Source organism: Leptopilina boulardi, unplaced genomic scaffold (assembly GCF_019393585.1).
Source record: "Leptopilina boulardi isolate dan_hultmark-lab unplaced genomic scaffold, ZJU_Lbou_2.1 LbouV2_193, whole genome shotgun sequence".
In the NCBI taxonomy this organism is placed as follows: Eukaryota; Metazoa; Arthropoda; class Insecta; order Hymenoptera; family Figitidae; genus Leptopilina; species Leptopilina boulardi.
In genome coordinates, this window is record NW_026137744.1 from 1,424,728 (window position 1) to 1,447,150 (window position 22,423).

The 22,423-nt window shown below is 26.2% G+C and overlaps 1 protein-coding gene across 1 annotated transcript; it reads left to right on the forward strand.

The window, feature by feature from the left end:
• Positions 1 to 5,532: 5,532 nt before the first annotated feature.
• LOC127277977 (lateral signaling target protein 2 homolog) lies at positions 5,533 to 22,411 on the forward strand. Its single transcript, XM_051299447.1, has 8 exons — positions 5,533 to 6,047; positions 13,866 to 14,288; positions 14,369 to 14,713; positions 14,789 to 15,527; positions 15,648 to 16,641; positions 18,650 to 19,123; positions 19,227 to 19,525; positions 19,604 to 22,411. Exons 1-8 carry the CDS (start codon positions 6,012 to 6,014, stop codon positions 19,882 to 19,884), a joined length of 3,591 nt encoding a protein of 1,196 aa, XP_051155404.1. The 5' UTR covers positions 5,533 to 6,011; the 3' UTR covers positions 19,885 to 22,411.
• The last annotated feature ends 12 nt before the right edge of the window (positions 22,412 to 22,423 follow it).

Genomic DNA, 22,423 nt, shown 5'->3' on the forward strand with positions numbered 1-22,423 from the left:
ATGGATATAATCGTCATTCTCTTATTACGAACATTAATTATTATTGTTCTTGACAAGTGCAATTAAGTCTTTTATATACTTAATGACGTAATGCGCCATTTTTAAATAAATGTATATAAACCAAATGAGTAAAAAAAACTTCCATAAAATGGAAAATATTCCATAATGTCTTTAAATTTTTCTATACTGATGTATGGAAAAGTATATTTTCATACAAAGTATTGGAAAAAATCCTTATATTTGTATGGGAAAATTTCCATTATTTTTTTATTTATTTTTTTTTTTTTTGAACAGTGCTCTCTAAAACTGAATCAGTGAAAATCTACTGGTTTTTCAGTGGCTCTCTTCTCGCGATTTCAACCGAAATTTGATTGGAAATCAGTGACAAATGACTGAAGTTTTAATTATTTTCCACTGATTGAACAGTTAAAAAAAATGACTGTAACATTCAATAATATAATTGGAAATTTTAGTCATTTTTTAACTATTCAATCAGACGAAAATCATTAAAACTTCAGTCTTTTGTCAATGATTTCCAATCAAATTTCACTGATTGAAATCGCAAGAAGAGAGCCACTGAAAAACCAGTAGATTTTCACTGATTCAGTTTTAGAGAGATTTTTTTGAAACAAACAAATAATTTAATTAAAACTATAATGCATTTGAAATCAATGAAATAATTTAATTAAATCAAACAAAATGTGTTGTGCGAACCTGATTTTTTTTAGCTAAACAATACCCTTAAGAAGGTTCAACCTATGAATATAACCCCAAACTAAAAAGTAGTTTTTACTTTTTAACAGAACTAAAAATATATTTAAAATGAATTTCACCCAAATTCCAGAAAATCATTTAAACAATTAAAAAAAAAATTATTTTGAGTTAAAATTTATTGTTAAATAATAATTAATAAACATTTTGTGTTTTTTTTTAAAGTTTGTGAACAATTCTAATTTTTATCTAATTTTTATAAACAATGGCTTATTTTTCTCTTTGAAATATTCTCTACAATTTAAATTTTGTGCTTTTTTTAAATAATGATTTGTTTAAAAAATATAAAATATAAAAATATTATTTGTTTATTAATTATTAAACAAAATATTGTTAATAAAATTCAACGAACAGAATTGTAGAATATCTTTCAAAGAGCAAAATGAGCTATTGTTTGTAAGAATTGGATAAAAATTACAATTGTTCACCAACTTTAAACAAAAAATATAAAAAGTAAAATAATTATTATTTAATAACAAATTTTTTCACAAAATAATTTATTTTAAAAATCGTACAACTGAATCTATTATAAATGACAATATTAGAATAAGTAAAAGTTCGATTAAAAACAATTCCATCAATTTAAAATTCTTTTTTATATACATTTTTCTAAAAATTAATTCTGTGATAAATGAAAATTCAATAAATATAAAATTTCGGCTGATTAGAAATTCTGTTATTAAATCAGAATTTCGCTAACTAAAAATTCTTCGATATGAAAAATCGATTCAATATACAGTAGAATTTCGATTATCCGAGGTAATGTGGGGAAGAGGCACCCCGGATAAGCGAAAACTCGGATAACACGGAATAAATACCTAAAATTCAAAAATTTTAGTTATTTTTTTTATGTATCTACACGGAGAGAAATCTGGTGCGATTTACGCATGAGCATGTCCTTAGGAATATAGTAACAGACGCTTTCAAGCAAAAATCCTAAGTGAGCGAGGTATTATTGTATGAGTCTCACCTGATATTCAGATGGAATCTTATAGTTTTTGCTTGGAAGTGTCCATGCTATATTCCTATGGACTTGCTCATGCGCAAATCGCAGCAGATTTCTCTCCGTGTAATGTGCTACAAAGAAAATTAATCACAAATGTATATAAAAGTTGAAATCTAATGAACGTAGATTAACTTTTGGGAATAATAAAATTATTGTTAATGCATATCGGTTCCATCCGTTTTATCCGAGTTTTTCCGTATTATCCGAGCATGCACCTCGTGTTCGGTGCCTCGGATAATACGGAATCTCGGATAATCGAAGCTCGGATAATCGAGATTCTACTGTAAAGTCCACTTTATAAAATTCTGCTAATTAGAAATTCGATAATTAACTAATTCGACGCCACAAAAATTCCTACAAGCCTAATGTGGGGAATATTCAAGCGTCCAAACAAAACTTTTGTTATTTCATCAAACAAAATAGATTTAAGTAAACTGCATCGTTAAATCATTAAATCAAATAAACCTTTTCCCTGAGTTCATACATAAAGTTTATGATTCTATACTAAATACTGAAATCGAACAAAAGAAAATACCTACTGAAAATATAATACATCGAAAGTTAGACGAACAAGACAATTTGTCCCCTTAGTGCTAAATAATGACGTAGTAAATATATATATATATATATAAAAGGGACTCGAAAAATTTTGGAAGGCGTGACGCTAATTTTAAAGGAACCCATTAACGGTATAAGCGCGTCCCTGGTCATTAAGATACGAGTAAGTGCTACTAAGTGTCCCCTGGATAAAATACACTGGGTCGAGAGGCAACATCTTAGCTTCACACATAAATGCGTATACACCTATATAGAAACCGTTTTCATCAGAGTCAAGAGTTGAAGCCAAATATAGAGGTGGGTGGAGAGAAAAAAAAGTGAACAAGAGGAAGAATAGAAGGAGCCTTTAGTTATATAGTGCGCTATGCCAATAATGGCAATATATTGCGGATACCGCAGTACCATAGAGTCGTATTGCCATTTTTATTGCTTATAATCGCGGGGTGAGCATTGCTCTTTGATAGTTCGCGGAAAAGCGTAATTTCTATTCAGTATATATCCATGTATGACAATATGAGGCCACTACTATATAGAAGTACCAGATTACTTTTTGCTAGTTTCATTGTTAGACTATACTGAAAAATCAGTACCTAGAAAAAGCGACTAATTTTCTTAAAGAAGAATGTGCGGAAAATAGTAAAATAACTTGTAACAACACTGAGAGAAACAATTGGTTGCGATTACCATTTCGTTAGTAAGAGTATTGTTGCTAATTTATATTAGTTACTGTTACCATTCAGTTAGTAAGGTACACTCTCAATTTGAATCAGTGAAATAACTAGAAGTCGATTACTGAATCATTTAGTGAAATTTTCACTGAAAATCAGTCATATATCACTGATTTTCAGTGAAAATTTCACTAAATGAATCAGTTAACCTGTTTTACTTATTACCGATAAAACAATTTCACTAAATGATTCAGTAACCGACTTCTAGCTATTTCACTAGTGAAATTTCACTGATTCAAATTGAGAGTGTAACTAATTAAATAGTTATTCCAACAAACTAATTAGTTAAACCAACTAATAAAATAGTTACGCCAACTAATAAAAATAGTAACCACAACTAATAAATTAGCAGCAGTATAGTTTACTAACTAAAAATGGCCACCTCAAAAATGGTAACCCCAACCAATCTTTTCTCTCAGTGAAGTAGTATTATCTTCTTCTATAAGATTAACACAAAAAATTTCTAAAATTGTAAGGACAGTTTATGCTTTTTAGCAAGACGATTTATGCTCTCAAAAAACTTGTAACAAAGCTACTTTTTGAGATAATGAAGTTTAAAAAATTGACTATTTTTATCAGATTAAAACATGCAATATTTATAAAGATGAAGTTCGTTCTTCATGGTTAATGATCTTGAACGAACTTCATCTTGTATATATATTAACCTAATAAAAATATATCCAATTTTTTAAACTTCATTATCTCGAAAAGTTTTAACTAATTTAAATTAATGACTCACTTTTTGCTTCTGAATTAGTTAAATTTTACTAATTATATAGTAAAAAAATTTTTCTTTATTATTAATTAGTTAAATTCGAGGTTAAATTTTATTAATTCAAAAGCAAAAAGTGAGTTACTAATTCAAATTTGTTAAAATTTTTCCTAATTAAAATGTAGAGATAAAATTTAAAGGGGTCAAAATAAAGGTGGTGCATCCCCTTAATACGAATTTTAATATCAGATAACATTTTTGAAATGCTTTTATACATTTGAAATTTTTTCAGTTTATACTATATAGTATCTTTAATTTTGAAAACAATAATTTAATAGAATATATGATTAACTTACATTAAACTGCACTCAGCTGTACCCCATTCTCCTCTGATCACCTTCAAGGAGAAGCTCCGGAACAAACGCCTTTCCACCAAGAAGACATACCTGCAAATTGCAAAAGAAAAACTACTTTTAAATAAAATTCTTTATTTAAAAAAACAAAATTTAAAAAAAAATTCAATATTATTTTTTCTAGCACAGTGTTTCAAACTTTATAAATAAATAAATTAAATTCCCAGTAAATAAAATTTAATTATTTTAAAATTAGTTCACAAAAAAAATTTTATTTCTTTATTTTTCATTTATTTTTAAAAATATAGATATTAAATTAAAAAATGTATGGTTTGATTCTCAGTGGCCATCTATGAATGCATTCAGATATTAAAAACTCTTATCAACTGAAGAGTTAAGCGAAGAGAAAATGCGACATTATCTATTGCTGGTAAATGAATATTAATAATAATTGTAAATAAATTATTATTCATTTAAAAAATATACTCAATTTTGACAAAAATAAATGCAACTTTTACATTTTTATATTTAAAATCGAAATGTTTTGACGTGTATAATAAAAAGAATCTTCTATATCTTTTGCAGTTTAAAGTGTTTTCTTTAATTTTATGTACTCTAAACTTTATTTTTATATTATATTAATAGTGTTTATTTCCTGACACTTGTAGATGATATATGAGAATAAAAAAAAGGGAAAGTGAAATAGAACTTTCTTACAAAACCACAAATCTATTTAATTACATAAATTCCAAATACAGCTGTCAACTTTCATAACTAAAATGCATATGTTTAATTTTATGTTTTATTTACTTTCTACAATAAACAATATAGATAAAGAAAGTTGACCATGTAATATTGTAACAAATAGAACATCAATTTTTTTCAAAAAAAAAGTATTTTCGTTATAGAAATTTTTTTATACAATTTTCAATATAAATTTTCATTTTCTATATAACAAGAAAAAAAAAGTGTTTTTAAAAAAAACTTTTTACGGGATGTATATATGTATATATTATAAAAGTATTAAACAAATCTTTTACTTATATAAAATTCATTTTTTGAAAAGAAAATAGAAATTTAAGGATATATGCAACGTTTTTAAAAACATTTTGGGAAAATCATAATTTAATAAAATATGAAATTGCTATTAAATAAAATTAAAACTCATAATTAATTATTTTGAAATTTTGAATTTAACAGTGTATTGAAAATAAAGTTATTAAATTGTAATTATTTCTGATAAAATAAATCAATTTTTCACACGCTTATATAGATAATTCGAACCTCGTTCTTGTCTACGCACATAGTGAAACAGTAACATCGGCGCAAACTCAGAGTTGTATACGTCATATACAAGTTCTGTTTATTTCAGTGTGGACGTCACAGTCAACCTAGGAACATTTCACAGTGGTCTCTCTCAATATAGTGGCAAATAGGGGAAAACCAGTCTTGTATTCTGTGTACTTGGCACTACTGTGTATTCTTTTGTTGTGTGTGCCATCTGTGTCTCTCTGCTCAGTCGCAGTTCAGCCGATTTAGGCTTTGAGGGACTACTAAATCTATCGAGAATGGCCGCTTGTGCCATTTTCACTTGATTTTTTGTTTTCTAATTTAAAGTCCTTTCGGTCGTGTTTTGCGTTCAAATAAAAATCCTACATAATAATGTGTCTCGTATTTAATTATAAAACTATGTAAATTAGTTGTATTGTTTATTAATATATAGAAGACAAAGAGATCTATGGTTGTAGTGCATTATTGAAAACTGGTGCTTTCTAAACTTCATCAAGATGACGATGACGTCGTGATGATGCAAAAAGACAGGGTTTCGTGAACAACACAGTGACCCGCGAGAGAGTGAGATAATTTTACAAATTTCTCGCGATATGGAGTCCATTAGAAAATGGTTCTACAGACCAAAGGTACGTAAAATATATCTATAACTTCCTCATCATTTCCGACAAAGAACAAAGTCAATTGTCCTCCTCCTTGTCCTCTTTTTCATTTCTCTTCAACATTGAATTTGACATTTAACTCTTTAATAACTACAATTTCCAAGAAACCACCTGTTTGCTAAAAATCTATTTGAGAATTGTAATTGAAAATTATTAATCAGGTCGCAGACTCCATGATCGATTTATGTAGACCGCTTCTATCAAATTTAATTTAATAATAAAATCAAAGACGTTCATTGAAAAAAAAGAAAACTTTTTCTCAATATAAGGACAAAGAACAATATATTTTTTTCTTTGTTTGAAAGTGCCTTATGAAATCAAAGTCTCTTTACAAATATTGATAGTTATCTCAACTACAGGCCAAGGCTTGTGATGAACTACGATTTCCTAAAAAAAAAAAAAATTTCTTGGATAATTTTTGCGAGTGAAAGTCCTGAAAAATATATACGAACCAACTCAAGACACCTTATTTACAAGGTCTATAAATGTATTATACACATATTGTGTTTCAAAGTAAAAATCATTTTAGTTGATCATAAACTTTGACAATTGTACTTGCTCCAAAAAATTCGACAAACACTTTACATTAACTATTCAAAGAGCACAAATTGATCTTTATACGAACATCAGAGCGATAAATATGATTAGATTGTTTTTTCTATTTCTATTAGCTAATTATAACAAATAAAAAAATTTAACAGATAAAATTGTTTGTCGATAAGTTGTTTGAGTATACTAAAAAAATTTCGATAAAACAAGATGTACAATTATTAATCATCAGTCCAAGTAAAATTTTGTAGCACAAAGAAGAATACAATAACAGTTATTTATTTCAAATTACAATTTTTTACTAAAAATTTTCTTTTGTATTACTTTTTTTGTAATTATAATAATAGAAAAAAAAATCAATTGACAACTGAAAGATTCACATTTACTTACACGGAAAACTAAACACCACTTTTATATTTCTCCTAGAAGATAAATTTTTATTAAATTGGACCTGCCAATTCACACGAAATTGCACATAAATTTTCAATTTCATACACTATCTTCTAAATTCACTTTCTATTTTCCAGCTTTCTAATTTGAACTTGTCTATATACATCTGACTTCGAACATATTGCAATTTAAAAAAAAATCCTTTTATCATATTCTCTTTGGCCTTTCTACTTGTGCTGCTTCATATAATGGTTCATTTTGAATAAATTAATTAATATAGTATGCCTCAATAAATTTTCTCCATATATTTAAGTATAAACTCTTTAGATGTTATTTTTTTCACTGTATAGGAAATAAATTTTGTTATTATTGTACTATATCTGCTTTTAATATTGACGGGAGATTTTCTAATTTATAATTTATTGTGAAATACTACCACCTATAGTGCATTGGTTTTTTTTACGATAATTCGATATCGACTGTGGTAATTCCACACCAAGTTAAATAAACCGCTAGACTTGATGTCTCGGACACTATTGTTTTTTTTTTTTTTATATATATATATACGGTTTCAAGGAATTTCATATAAATTGAAATTTGTGGTCATTATTTAAGTGAACTTCCTTATATTTTAGAGATTAACCTGTTGTATACACTGTCATTTATTATAACAACTGTACATGACTCTGTTATCATTTCATTCTACAGACAAATGATAAAAAATAAAGTAAAATTTTATTTTAGAAAATATATTTTTTTTTTATTATATTTGTTATTATGAAAGTATTTTTTATTATAGTGTGATGTCATTTGCTTTATTATATTTATTTATTTCTCTTCATGTATACACTTCTTAGGGAAAATTGTATTATTATAGTAATCCATATTTATTAATATTACACATTGTTTTGTTTTTTATTTAAGATAAATTATTTTTATCTCCTGTATAAACTTTTTAATATAAACTGACTTTTTATTTTATACAATTACACGAATGTTTATATGTTTTGTTAATTAAGTTATTAGTAGAAGGCATTATTATTTAATGATATATACTCTCTAAATCTGAATTAGTAGTTTTCTACTAATCAGGGTGTCCATCAAGAAGTACAAAAAAAATTCCCTGACTTTTTCCTCACTTTTTTACAATTTTTCTTTAATAAATATTTAATATTAAAAAAATGAAAAGTATGAATTATTAAAGTATTTTTAAGATAATAAAAAACATTTTATTTATTAGCTTATTATTATTATTATTCATTCATTCGTATTATTCACTTTTTTTGCACCAGAAAATTTAAAAAATTCATAAAAATGTTCATTTTTGGCAAATTTTTAAAAAGTTCCCTAACTTTTAATCAAATTCCCTGACTTTCCTGATCGCTGGACACCCTGCTAATGAAAAAATGCGGATTCGTTTATCAATTGAATTAGTAACAGTTTTGACTCATTTTTAGTAGAAAACTACTAATTCATGAAGTAAATCGGCTTACTAATTTAAAATACAGGGTGATCGCAAATCAGGGAAAAACTGGAAATCAGGGAAAATTCAGGGAATTTTGTTAGTCAATTCAGTTTTTTTGTTCAGTTTTTTAATTTTGTTATTAAACAATTTTTAATTATCTTACCTTTTCTTTTATGAATAAAATTGTTAAAAGCATTATAAAAATTTCAATCAGCAATGCAGAATATTAAATAATTCAAAAGTTTTTTAGTCAGGGAAAATAAAAAATTAGTCAGGAAAAAGTCAGGGAATTTTGAAAATAAAATTTTACGGCCACCCTGAAAATAGTAAAAAAAAAAATACGATTTACTCCATGAATTAGTAGTTTTCTACTAAAAAAAGAGCGAAAACTGTTACTAATTCAATTGGTAAATGAATCCGTACTCTTTTATTAGTAGAAAACTACTAATTCAGATTTATAGAGTAACAACCGGAAATTTGGTCCACCGAAAATAGTATATTTTGCATTAAAAGATTGACTAAAATTTATTCATTAAAATTTAATCAATTATTTTAAATTTTGTCAAACAATATAAAAAAGAAATTAGTCGTTTTATTTATTTTTTAATTGCAAAAAAAATTTTGAATTGAAATTTCTGAAATTTATTTCAAGAACATTGATTTAATTCAAAAAATTACATCAAATTTAAGAGAAAGTTTTTGTTTAAAATATAAACTATAAAGTATACAATAGAGTTTCAAGTTTCACATAGTGACGGTGCTTTGCAAGCGAACATATGAGCTTTCTACTTTATAGAATAGGGTGTTTGATAGTACAAAGACAGAATGTGAAGGGAAACTCATATTACGCATCCAGATGACTCATATCAGTGTATTGTATGATTATTCTATACGATATAAACTAGCAATAGTTCTTCTCAATATTAATATACTACGTACTATACATTCGTATTAAGTTATCTTTGACAAAAAATTTGTAAACCATTAGAGAGTCAATTTAAAGACCTTAAAATTTACTTTTAGCAATTAATTAATGTGTTCGTTGTGATTTCATATTATGTACATATTCTCCGTATAGGTTTTCACGCAAAATACACGACAGATTGAACTAAAATTTTGTGAAAAACTCAAAAATAGTATAATCCCGAGTCGAAATTTTTCCCTCTTTTCACCCTCGATTTTCTCAGCCTCTTTTCAGCCTGTAATCATGCGCTTATTTCCAAATCTGCATGTTTAGAGGTTGAAAAGAGGTCTTGGAATTTTTTCTTAATTTGAATTTTTCCAAGTTTTATTCCTCCTAAAAGTTTTATAGTATTACGACAAAGACCAATAAATATATCTTCAATAGGTTCAATAAATAATGTCCATAAGAAAAAAAATCCAATTTTTACATTTTTTTAATTTTATTTTTTTAACCTCTTTTACGCCTCTCTAGTCATCTTTAAACCCTCCTTTCAGCCTCCAATATAGCACATATTTCCACTTTTGCAAATTCGAGGTCGAAAGTGTTGGAGAGAATAAAAGGAGGATAAAAGGAGGTTTTTAGAGAACTTATAGAGAGTCTAAATTTCGACTCGGGATGATTCGTTGTCATATGCCAGAGTATATTAATATTTTTTTGAACAAATTTCTTCTTTAAAAAATTGAATTTTTTGGAGAAATGACTTAAATCATATTGCCGCCATATTAAATTTTCCTCAAATATAGAATAATTTCAAAATAAATTTTTTCACAAAATATTAATATTTTAGCATTTAACAGCAATTTCTTACACTATTTTTAAGTTATTTACAAAATTTTAGCTCAATTTATTAAGTATTTTGCAAGAAAACTTATGCGGAGAATATTTATATATATGTGAAATTATATCAATCATATAACCCTTAAATTAAATCAATTTTTAATTAAAGAAAGTTAATTTTTGTTCTTGTAAAACAATCAATGTTCCTAAAATTTTTAACATATAAATCATTTGGTTTTTTCTAACATTATTATATTATAAAAACCGCATGAAAAATAAAATGGAAAAAATTAAAATTATAGAAATTTTAATATATTCCTTAGGAAAATTTTGTTTCGAAACAATTAGATTATAATTATAATGCACATTATATCACAATTTTAAAACCTCAATATCCTAAAAAAACAACAAAAAACACTTGCGTAAGATTATAAAGTCAAACTAATTTTTGAAAAATTTAACTATAACTTGATTTTTTCAACGATGAAACTTTTAATGGAAGTTGAGATTGGCCTTGCAAACTGGATTTAATCTCAACTTTCAGGAAACAATTCCATATGCAGCATATCAATATAATAAACTAAAAGTTTCATTCTTCTTGAATACTCTATTTCTAACAAAAAAAAAAAAAATTACAACTTTTTTATATAATGACAACCTTAGTAATCAAGATAAAAATAATATCTTTATATAGGAATTTTTTAATTTTTTTTCAATTTCATTATGAATATGTGAGTATAATTAACAATAAAGCTTATATATGTCGCGTACGCATTATAAACTAATTGCAGGCGTGCCGATCGAATCATTGAAATTATTATGTTATTGTTCTCTTGTCTGACGTTCTCTAAATATGCACGATAATACTGCAAATTTTCTTTCCTCATGTCACTTTTTAAATAATTTATATTTATCTGTGTTGATTACTACTTGATTGATTACATGTTACAATAAATTATATATGAAACAAAATCTTTTATAATTAATAATGCTTTAATTGTTAAAAAAAAACAAGTTGTAAATGATTGTAAATAATATTTCCTTTTTGCTACAAAGCTGAAGTACGCAACGTTTATGATAAACGATTTTTAACGAAATAATATTTTAAAATGAAAAATTCTATAATTTTTTGCATAAAAAATATTTTTTTATAATTTGTTGATTAATGAAAACTACAAGAAAAATATTTTTTAGGCAAAAAATTATAGAATTTTTCATTTTAAAAAATTATTTCTTTAAAAATCGTTTATCATAAACGTTGAGTACTTCAGGTTCGTCTTTTTGCTAATATTTAATATTAAATTGTTTCTATAAATAAAAATAACATATATTAATAATAAATTTATTATATATATAAATATTTATAGAAATAAGGACAAATCATTTTAGAACTAGACACATTTTTCTTTGCAATGTGATTTTTGAAAAATAAATTTATTTTAATGTTGTTTTTAAAGTGTGACTTGGTAATTTAAGTAATGTTAAAAGTAGCATTTTATAAATTGAAATTTTTGCAACTAAATTTTTTTTTTTTTTTTTTTGAAGTTGAACAAAATATTTTTCGCTATATCTTTAACGATTATTTTATTATTGTCCATATCGAGAAAATATCAGCATTGAAGCATAAAAATTTACAGTACCGTTTATCACATTACGCTGCAATAAGACTAGTAAAATTAAAACATGTAATTGAAGGTTACTACGGTAATTTGTAATATTGTTTCGTGACTTTCAAAACGAACGGATTTTAATTTTTTGTCTTGTTTATTGTATATGACATGCGGTATTTTTTTTAAGTACAAGGCTCAACACTTGGGTTTTCCAGATTTACCTTCACATTTAAACAAATTGATGATGATACTTTAAAATAAAAATTGTCATTAAAAATAATTTAATATTATCAAAAAAAAAAAAAAAAATTAATTACTTAAAGATTAAAATCAATTGATAATCAAATAAATTAAATTATATTTATCAAAAAGGACATTTTTGTTATTTTATTTATTTTTAATACTATTTCATTGTATTTTTTATTAAAATATTTTTACTTTCATGTAAATAAAGAAAAAGAACGTACAAGATAACTTTTCAAACATTTGATTGAAAGTCTGACAAATTTCCTTATCTTTTATAATGAAGACTGAAAACAAATTACTTTTTTTGTTCTGTTCACACTCAAGTCATATATAATTTTATCACTGATCAAATATAGAAATGAATCGTCAATATAAAAATAGATAAGATGAACCATTTGTGGTCTTAAAATTAATATTTTTGTTTTTAATACATTAATATACTCATTAAAAAAACTTTACTATTATAAATGATTTTCTATTGTGAATAGTTATAATTAGTATTATCTCGATTTTCTTGTAAAAAGCTCTTTAATTTTATAAACGAACAATAAAAAATAATTTTTTCACTTTTGAGAAACTGAAAATTAAAAAAGAAAAAACAAAAAGTTTTGTAATTCTGTGAGCACGAAACCGTAAATGTGATACACTTTCTAAACATAAATTTCATCACTTATTTTTGTCAAAAAAGGAACAATTTTTATACAAGGAAGTAAAAATGGAAAACCCACTATTTTCACAACAGAATTTGCTTTCAATGTTAAGTTTCTTTAAAGAACAACTAATGAATTTTAATGATCGCGTAAATTCTATGACAATCTAACGACAATGTCATTATAGTTGTAAAATAAATGAATATGCAGACAATAAACAGCAAAATTTGTAAAAAAAAAAATGGCCGTAAGAACGAAAAACAAAAATTTTTATTTAATAATTTTAGGATTCGCTTGGACGATCAAGAAAAATAGTTAATAACCAAGGTCAACTAATTTTGAATTCAAGAATTTGCAAACATTACAAATTATTCAAGAAATATCTATCATGAATTTTTCATATATCTAATGAAACCAAAAAATATTTGAAAGAATGATAATATTTTCAAATATATATCTCTAAATAAATTTTCATGAAAAATTTTGTTAACTATAAAATAATTTAAAATATATTTTTGTTATAATATTTATATTTTCACTTAGCGTAAATTTTGCTCTAATTCCCTAAAGAAAAGATCGCAATGAAAATTATAATTGTGAAGGAAAGATAATAGGAAAAATCTATATAGAGAAAGGAAACTTTAATGATCATGGCAATTGTAACTAAGAAATAAAATCGCAATGAAGGCAGTATTAAATTACCAATTCGTCATTCACTTAATACAAAGTACTTATTGAGTTTCTTAAAACTTTATTGATATCAGAAGAAACATCTATCAAGATATAAAATCAAGTTATGATCTAAATTTAAACTTCCTTATTGTCCATATACATTTAATATAGAAAATTAATGCACATTGACAATTTTCCAACGACCTCGACTTAAGTTTTCAGGATGATAAAATAATTTCACGTAATTTGCATTTTTATAGCATTTCTTAAAATTTTATTATTTTCATTTTAGTAGCATATAAAGAAAAACATATTCACAGAATATGTATTTCTTATCTTGAAAGTTAAGATTAATTTGAAAAGAACGAAAATTGTTTTCAAAGGATTGTTTCTAATAGCCTATATACAAATTAATTTTCAATCTATAATCTTACTAAAATATTTGATTTTGTTTGTTAACAGAAGGACGATACAAGTTTACTAGCTCAATTCTTTTATGCTGACGAATCCCTAAATGCAGTGGCCTGTGAACTAGATTCATTCGACGGTCGTCAAGAACCAGAAAGATGTACATCTTTGGTCAATCAACTTCGTCATTGTCAAGACAAGGTCTTAACTATATGCAATCAAATTATGGATGATTTAATCCCAGAGAATAGAGCTAACAGGGATTTTCGAGTCAAATTTCCTGACGACGTGATGCAGGAAAATTTGGCTGGCCAACTTTGGTTTGGAGCCGAATGTTTGGCAGCAGGATCGTCAATTATGAATCGAGAAGCTGAAAGTTCAGCGATGAGACCTTTAGCGAAAGCTCTTACTAAATCATTGGAAAACGTTAGAAATCTTCTTCGGGAACACGCATTAAAAGGACATATGAATTTAAAGGTATACACTTTATTTAGCAACAATGTTAATAATTTTAATTTCAACTCATTTACTAAAATAATCATCTTTATATTATATAGATTCAAAATCCACTGGAGCCTTCAATTGAAAAATTAATTGAGTCACTGAAAATTTTCGATCGTCTTTTCGCTGACTTTGAATTATGTTATGTCGGCGCAATGGTGCCAGTCAAATCAACGAAAGAGTACGAACAACAAGAACTTGTTTGTGTTTTATTCTCGGAAACATTACAGAGAGCACTTGAAAGAGGTTTATTAAATCAAGCAGATGTTGACAATTACGAGCCTGCTTTAATGTTCACTATTCCACGTTTAGCTATTGTTTCTGGTCTATTGTCACCTCCTGGAGGACCTCTTTGTCTTAATTCTCCCGATAATATTAGTGAAATGTTCAGACCATTTAAAGTAAGATATTAATTTAATTTTATAATTTAAAAAAAAAAAAAATTTTTAATCCTAAACATAATGAATAATTTACAGACTCTTCTTCTAAAAATAAGAGAACTGCTCTGGACCTTAAACAATCGTGAGCTCTACATGTTGGAAAAGCTATTGTGTTCAAATGAAGAGCCATCCGCATCGATGACGCAAACAAGCAACACAACGTGCCAAGATGTTCCCGATCTTGATGAATTCGTCCACAATTTCTACACTGGCTATCCAAATTGTAAGGATTTTATTGTCGACTTTTATACAGTAACACGAAATACTGGCAACAATATGGATGAAATAGCCAACGACGCGATTCAAATAATGGATCAGAGAAATGGACAAATCGATTTGTCGGACGTGTGCGAGATAAGCCAAAAAGACAAACTGAAGGAGGAGGAGAAGGTAGTGGTAGTGATGGAAACAAATTCGGAAAAATTTTCATCTCTTGCAGAGAATTCAAGTATAAAAGAAAATAATAATCTTGAAAATAATTCTCACGAGGTGAATAATATTTCTACTTCTCGGCAATGTGCCTTGAATCGTGAAACAATAATGAGAAATTCAGAAGACAATGCACAATTTTTGGTGCATAATGACATTCCATGTAGTGTTAGACAAAATTCCGATAGCAGTTCTTCCAGTAGTCAAGAAAATAACGTTCGCAATGAAAGGGTTGAAAATTATTTGACCTCTAACATGGCACAAATGCTTGGTGATTCAGAAAATCTTGAAATACCTTCACTTCAATATTTATTAAATCAAGTTTCACATGAAAATACTTTAACAGGTGAGCTATTTTAATTTTCTTTATTTATTCTATACAATATAATTACAATTGAATTATTTAATCAATTTCTCTAAAATTATTTTATCATATTAACAAATTTTTTTTTAAATCCTTTACTAGACGGAGAGTGTCTCAATGAAATATCAGAACATACTGACTCGGGAATTTGTACAGTAATATCGTCTGAGAATACAAGCCTCTACGATAAAAGTCCCGAGGAAAAAAAAATATTTTCAAATGACGCCGAACAAAATGAGAATCATAATTTCGACGACGAGGATATTGAAGAAAATACAAGTTATTCTTGTTCTAATCTTAATTCGCCAAAGAGAAAAAATTCAACAATTTCGGAAAATTCGTGTATTTGTAGTTTACGAAATGCAAAAGTTGTCGATCATTCATTAGAAGTATCAACAACATTAACGACAAATGGCGTTGAATCAATGAAAAATAATACAAGAATATCATCAACCTTTGACGGATCAAACGAGGAATTTGTTGGTGTTGCCTATGGAAATGGACAAATTTCCGTTTGTGATGGAAATCAACAACCAAGCTTTCAAATAAACTATTCGGAAAATTGGGAAAATTTGAATATCAATATTGATGCATCCTCGTCAAGAAAGGAATTTTGGAATGATCTTAAATGTGAAAATTGTCCTCCATCGACATCGCAGAATATTGAAAAAATTGGTAGCAAAATTGAAAAATTTGCAAATGAAAAAATTATCACAAAACGCGCAAGAGAAACGGAGAAACAACGAAAACGTCATCAACGTAAATATGAAAGAAGTCACAAAACAACACATGATGAACATTCAAGACAAAGTATCTCGTTTAATGTTCAAAGTATTCATTTACCAAGAAGTACTGAGAGTTCACGATCGAATTCAATTGATCGTCTTAATCCTAGATTATTGAGTTTAGGTGCCAGCTTGCATCCTAGTCAAAATACAAGGCAAATGCCAAATTTCGGCAGTCGTAGTCCTCATTCAAGTCCCAGACTACAACATTTTGAGACAAGAGGAAATCTCAATTCAGAACAAAGAAATGCTCACTCCCAAAGATTATACCAAAACTCGTCACCTCAAAATAAAAAATTATTGGATCACAGGTAAAATTTATATTCAATTTCAATTGTCAAATACACCAAAAAAAGAAATTCAAAAAATCTTTTCAATTGTAAAATAACTTCAATTTTACAATTGAGAAAGAATCGGACGTAATGTCAAAACAAAAGTTAGTCAAAATTCACATTTTCGTATTTGTAATAAAAAAAAATTTTAATTAAAGGCTGAATCCATTTCAAAACGTACAGGCCGACCACTTTCAGGTTGTAGATTTTTCTGTCGATGAAATATGTTATTCTACATGAAAAATAAAGAGACACGTATTTTCTTATTTTTCATAAAAATTATGTTTAACGAAGTTATGGTCATTTGAAATTTGAGTGGTAAAACTCGAAAGAACAATGAAAAAAAATTGTTTCGCCTGTAATTTTTTTTCTAATGAATGCAATGAAATTATTTTTCTTGGATCTTGTAGGGGGTATATTCCTCTTTAAAATCCCATTTGAAATTTGAAAAAAGATTCAAAATTAACAAAACAAAAATTAACAATCCTGGTAGTAAAGAGAAATTTTTTTCGAAATTTCTTTTTTTACGAAATTTGAAATGGCTGACGTGCAGTTTCAAGAACAAATGAACTAACTGAATAGAGTCATTTTATAACCAACAATAATGTATTCCAATATTCAGTTACTTTAAATGTGTTTTAATGTGCAATAAAAATATTTAATTATTTATATGTGAAAATAATTCATATTAATTTGAAAAAATATTTTTTTAATATTTGAATTATTATAAAATAAACTATCTTGAATTTTTACTTAATCAATTTATTTTAAAATGAAATTTGCAAATATTAATTTCCAAATTGAAAATTAAAACTTTAAGTTTTTTAAAAAATTTTTGAATGATAATTTGTATTGGAAAATATTTCAAGAGTATATTACTGAAAGAATCACAATATTTATAAAAAATATTTTTTCTTTTTTCACCTTTTTATTAATTATATATTTATTATCATTGGTCTTAACGATACTTCAAATGTCAAATTATAAATTTTTTGATGTTTAGAACCTGTTTGAAAAAAGTGATTTTATGGTTATTTTCTATACATACATTATTGTTGGTTATAAAATGACTCACTTCAGTTAGTTCATTTGTTCTTGAAACTGCACGTCAGCCATTTCAAATTTCGTAAAAAAAAATATTTCGAAAAAAATTTCTCCTTACTACCAGGATTGTTTAGCCCGCTTGAAACTCCTAGGATTGGTTCTTCATATTGGTAAGAGTTTATGGTAAAAATTTGAGAGAAAAAAAAGTGGGGTTTTTGAGAAAATTGACTTTAATGATATTTAGAAAATCATCTCCTGTTTTGTTAATTTTGAATCTTTTTTCAAATTTCAAATGGGATTTTAAAGAGGAATATACCCCCTACAAGATCCAAGAAAAATAATTTCATTGCATTCATTAGAAAAAAAATTACAGGCGAAACAATTTTTTTTCATTGTTCTTTCGAGTTTTACCACTCAAACTTCAAATGACCATAACTTCGTTAAACATAATTTTTATGAAAAATAAAAAAATACGTGTCTCTTTATTTTTCATGTAGAATAACATATTTCATCGCCAGAAAAATCTACAACCTGAAAGTGGTCGGCCTGTACGTTTTGAAATGGATTCAGCCTAAAATGATATTATTTTTCAAATATTTTATTTTTTTATTCTTTATGTTTTAAATAATTATTTTAATAAGCTGACGATTCTTTAAAGAACAAAAACAAAAAACATTTAATCGTTAATTAATTTTTTTTCTTCGTTTAAAAAATCGCTAGCTATTAAAATATTTAGTTTAAACAAAAAAAAAAAAAAGAAAAATAATTTGTTTCAACATATTTAAAATTTTGATCTAGACTTGTAGTTTGTTAAATAAAAAAAAATTTATGATTTCTACAAGAATGGAAAGAATATTTGAAAATTTTATTTTTATGGAACACAGATATTTTTTATCCACATAGATACACTTATACAGTTTTTTTTTTTTTTTTTTCATTACAGAAGATCCAGATCGGAAAAATTAGCGCGTTTAAAAAGAAAAGAAAATGCCAAGAGAGATAAATATGAAAGAATGAACGCCAAGTCAGAATATAATAAAAGACGACTAAGTGCTAGGAATTCGAGTGAATTAATGAACGATGGTTTGGGACCAAGAACTGATAAAAGTGGTTTAGTGGTGGAAGCGATTTCGCCAACCGAACCACGCTCTTTACGTTATGAACGACATGATTCAAAAAGAAATGTTAGACCTGTCATAATTAATACATCTATGGTTTCAAAAGTTCACAGTTCAAATCTTGAACATTCTTTAATACAGAGAACAGATTTAGATTCTAGTTCGAGTTATTCGAGTTGCTATGAATCTAGTTCGGAGACAAGTGAATTTCAAAGCGATTGTCAGGATGATGAAGAAATTGCACTAGCTATGCAAGCTGCTGAAATAGCAAACAGAAATCAAATTCGTGCTAAATTCAGGTAAATCTTTTGGAAATAAATACTTTATACTAATCGTCTTTAAAAAAAAAAAAAATTAAATATTAATAACAAAAAAATTAATTTTTTATATTTAATTTTTCAGATCCTCCGAGGATTTAGTGCACAGATTATTCGTTTGCATCGCTGGTGTTGCTGATCAATTACAAACAAATTTTGCTTCAGATCTTAGAAATATCTTAAAATGCGTTTTTCTAATGAATAGCAGTCAAGCGACTGATGATGATACTAAAGTAGAAGAAGAGGAGGAAAATGACGAAGTATTAACTCCTACTGAACCTAATAGAAATTTTCCAGAATCATTAATTTCTACTGAAAATAACCAAAATTCAATTCAAGAAACTGAAAACGACCTATTAGGAACGACGCCAATAAATGATAGAAGTAAGTTTTGAAAAATTGAAAAACACTAATTAAACAAAAATATTGTTAACAATTTCTAAGATGAGATTTTATTTTTAGTTTCTCCTACGACTGAACGAGGTGAGGAATGCGTGGAGCGGGCTCCAGCATGGGTACCAGACAATGATGCCCCAAGGTGTATGGCTTGTCAGTCGGGATTCACGGTTGTTCGTAGAAGACATCACTGTAGAAATTGTGGCAAAGTATTTTGTGGCCGTTGCAGCAGCAATAATGTGCCTTTGCCACGTTATGGACACACAAAACCAGTACGAGTATGTAACAGGTGTTTCCTTTATCAGGTAACACCATTCACTGTGTCTCAGGTAACGTCTACCAGCTGAAGATTTTCCTTGTGATTATTCATTCTTAAATTACTATACACTGACTTGTCTCTGCTTTAATTTAAAAAAAAAAAACAAAAAGTTTGCTGTTGAAATGAAGTTTTTGTACATATATAGTTACACGGCCTTTTTTTAAAATGGGACCATCATTCCTATTGGAGTTTCTAATTCTAATAAATATGTATATGTGTTGACTCTCTGCTTTCGTAGAGAATATAAGTCAATTAAAATTTAAATAAAATAAAAAATGTCAAATAACATTTCCAATAATTATCAATGTAGAAAACAAAAATTACGTTTCGACTGTGCATACTATCGAAAAAGCAGTATATATCTATACATTCTTCTGTTTGTTTTTCCAATATTTATGTTTTAATAAAATATTTCTTTTCTTTGTAAACACAATTAATATTATTACCTAAAAAGAGCGCAGAAAGAAAATTTGCGCTCAACAACCAAAGTTGGTGTATGAAAATAAACATAAAAAATATATCGATTAACGACGTTTGAATTTCGCGAATATATATGTATATATATATATATATATAATATATATATATATTTACAATATATTTTCTTTAAGTGGAAACCTTGGTAGTCTTATATGCTTGTAAAATTTTACAAGTCATTTCGCTAACAATTCTTTTTAATATATATTTAACATTCACATGTTGATTTTTATTTTAACGAAAAAAACAAATAAAAAAAAAATTAGTAGAAAAAAAAGTGATATAGGAAAAATATTTAAATCGTGTTTAATAAATGAAAAAAACATCGACTTTAACCCAGGTTAAAATTCAACGGAAACCATCCCTTAATTTTAATAATTGTTTAAAATATTAAAATACCAATGGTAGTAGCTACTATTAATTGAAATTATCAATAACAGAATTTGCGAATGATTAAAAAAACAAACAATCCCATATTGCAAAAAAAAAAGACTGAAGATTTTCTTTTCTTTAGTTATTTGCTTTAAAAAATCGTTTCCGTCGAATTTTGTTACCTGTAGATTACAATAATATTTTCGGTCAGTTCTTTTAAGTTTACTTTAATTTTAATTTAACTTTCGAATAGATTTTTTAAATATTAAATTAAACCTGTATTCTTGCGAGTATGTAGTAGAATTTGCATAAAAGTACAAAGCCATTCGTACTTCAATCAGTTCAACTAATATTTGTTCAAAATCGTGTAAAAAAAAAGTTTTAGCAGAAATTGATTTTATGATTTCTTTTATGTTTATCAATATTTATAATGAGAATAGTAATTATGCCTACACAACATATAACTGCCGGTACTGGGTATTTTCTGATTTTAAATAATGTCTGTGGTAAAATTCTAAAGATTTGTATATATTAATTAATGATGCCTTGTTTTCGATAATTTACTTTTAGAAAATATCCAGTAGCACATGTGCATTTGGATAAAAGATAAAGACTGTTTTGAATATAATTATTGTCAAAATGCGCGATTATTTAAAGGAAATCATGTCGATTTTTAACTTTCATTCGCTTAAAAAAAAAAAAAGCTAAAAAAAATCTAAACTAAATTTGGAAATATGTATAGAAAAAATAAAAATATATTTTGCTGCCAATTCGTTACGAAATGTGGCCTACACTTTTTCATATAAAAAAATTTTAAAAACTAAACTCTTGACGTTTAACTGAATTGTGTGCGCGTCTATTTCCGCAAGATAATAATTAATTAAGTAATGTAATTACTTATTCATCATATACAGCTGTACAGATTAAAAGCGTATATTTTGTAAATGTCAAAATAGTAAAATCAAGTGTACAATATTTAAATAATAATCAAGAGTGTTTTAAAAAATAAAAAATAATTGGTTATTCACTGCGTGAATTGTGACTTAATTAAAAAAAAAATGAATCCATTAATTTATTTAATAATATTATATAATTCAAAATAAAATAATAATTCATTCCGTTTAGTTTTATTTGCTAAAAGTAATTTAAAAAAAAAGGAGATTTCTTAGACGTCATATTATGACATTTTAATTAGTGATTTATATATGATATGAATAAAACGACAAAACTGTTTGATGTATTCATAATGCGCACGTAATATAAAGACGTTTAGGAATAAACTATTTTTCAATTTTTGAATGTTGATAATAATCTTAAGAATTTAAAAATGTGTCGAAAAAATTGTTACAATTACACTTAAATATGTAGTTTAAATTTCGCGAATGTGTGTAATCTTTAAATATCTTTGCTCATAAACTTAAAAATTCACGTGCCGAATGCGAAGCTTTTTCTCATTATATATAAATAAATAAAAATTAGAAATTTGGTATTTCAAATCTTAAATAAAAAAAAAATTCTAAAATTGTCAAAAAAAAAAAGTTAAATAATATTTATATAATGCTTGAAAAAGTGTTTGCGAAAACTTAATATCTTAGATAAAAGAATTTATAATTTTTAACAAGATGCCTTATATAAAAATTTGTTGTTCTTATCAATAAGAAAACATAAAATAAATTCTTGACTGTTGCTTAAATAAAAAACAAAAATGGATTGTATGT

Excerpts from the sequence above, each read along its gene's own strand:
- LOC127277977 (XM_051299447.1), top strand. The coding sequence starts at position 6,012 with ATGGAGTCCATTAGAAAATGGTTCTACAGACCAAAG. Across the intron at positions 14,714-14,788 it reads AAATGTTCAGACCATTTAAA|ACTCTTCTTCTAAAAATAAG; the intron begins GTAAGATATTAA and ends AATAATTTACAG. Across the intron at positions 16,642-18,649 it reads AAAAAATTATTGGATCACAG|AAGATCCAGATCGGAAAAAT; the intron begins GTAAAATTTATA and ends TTTTCATTACAG.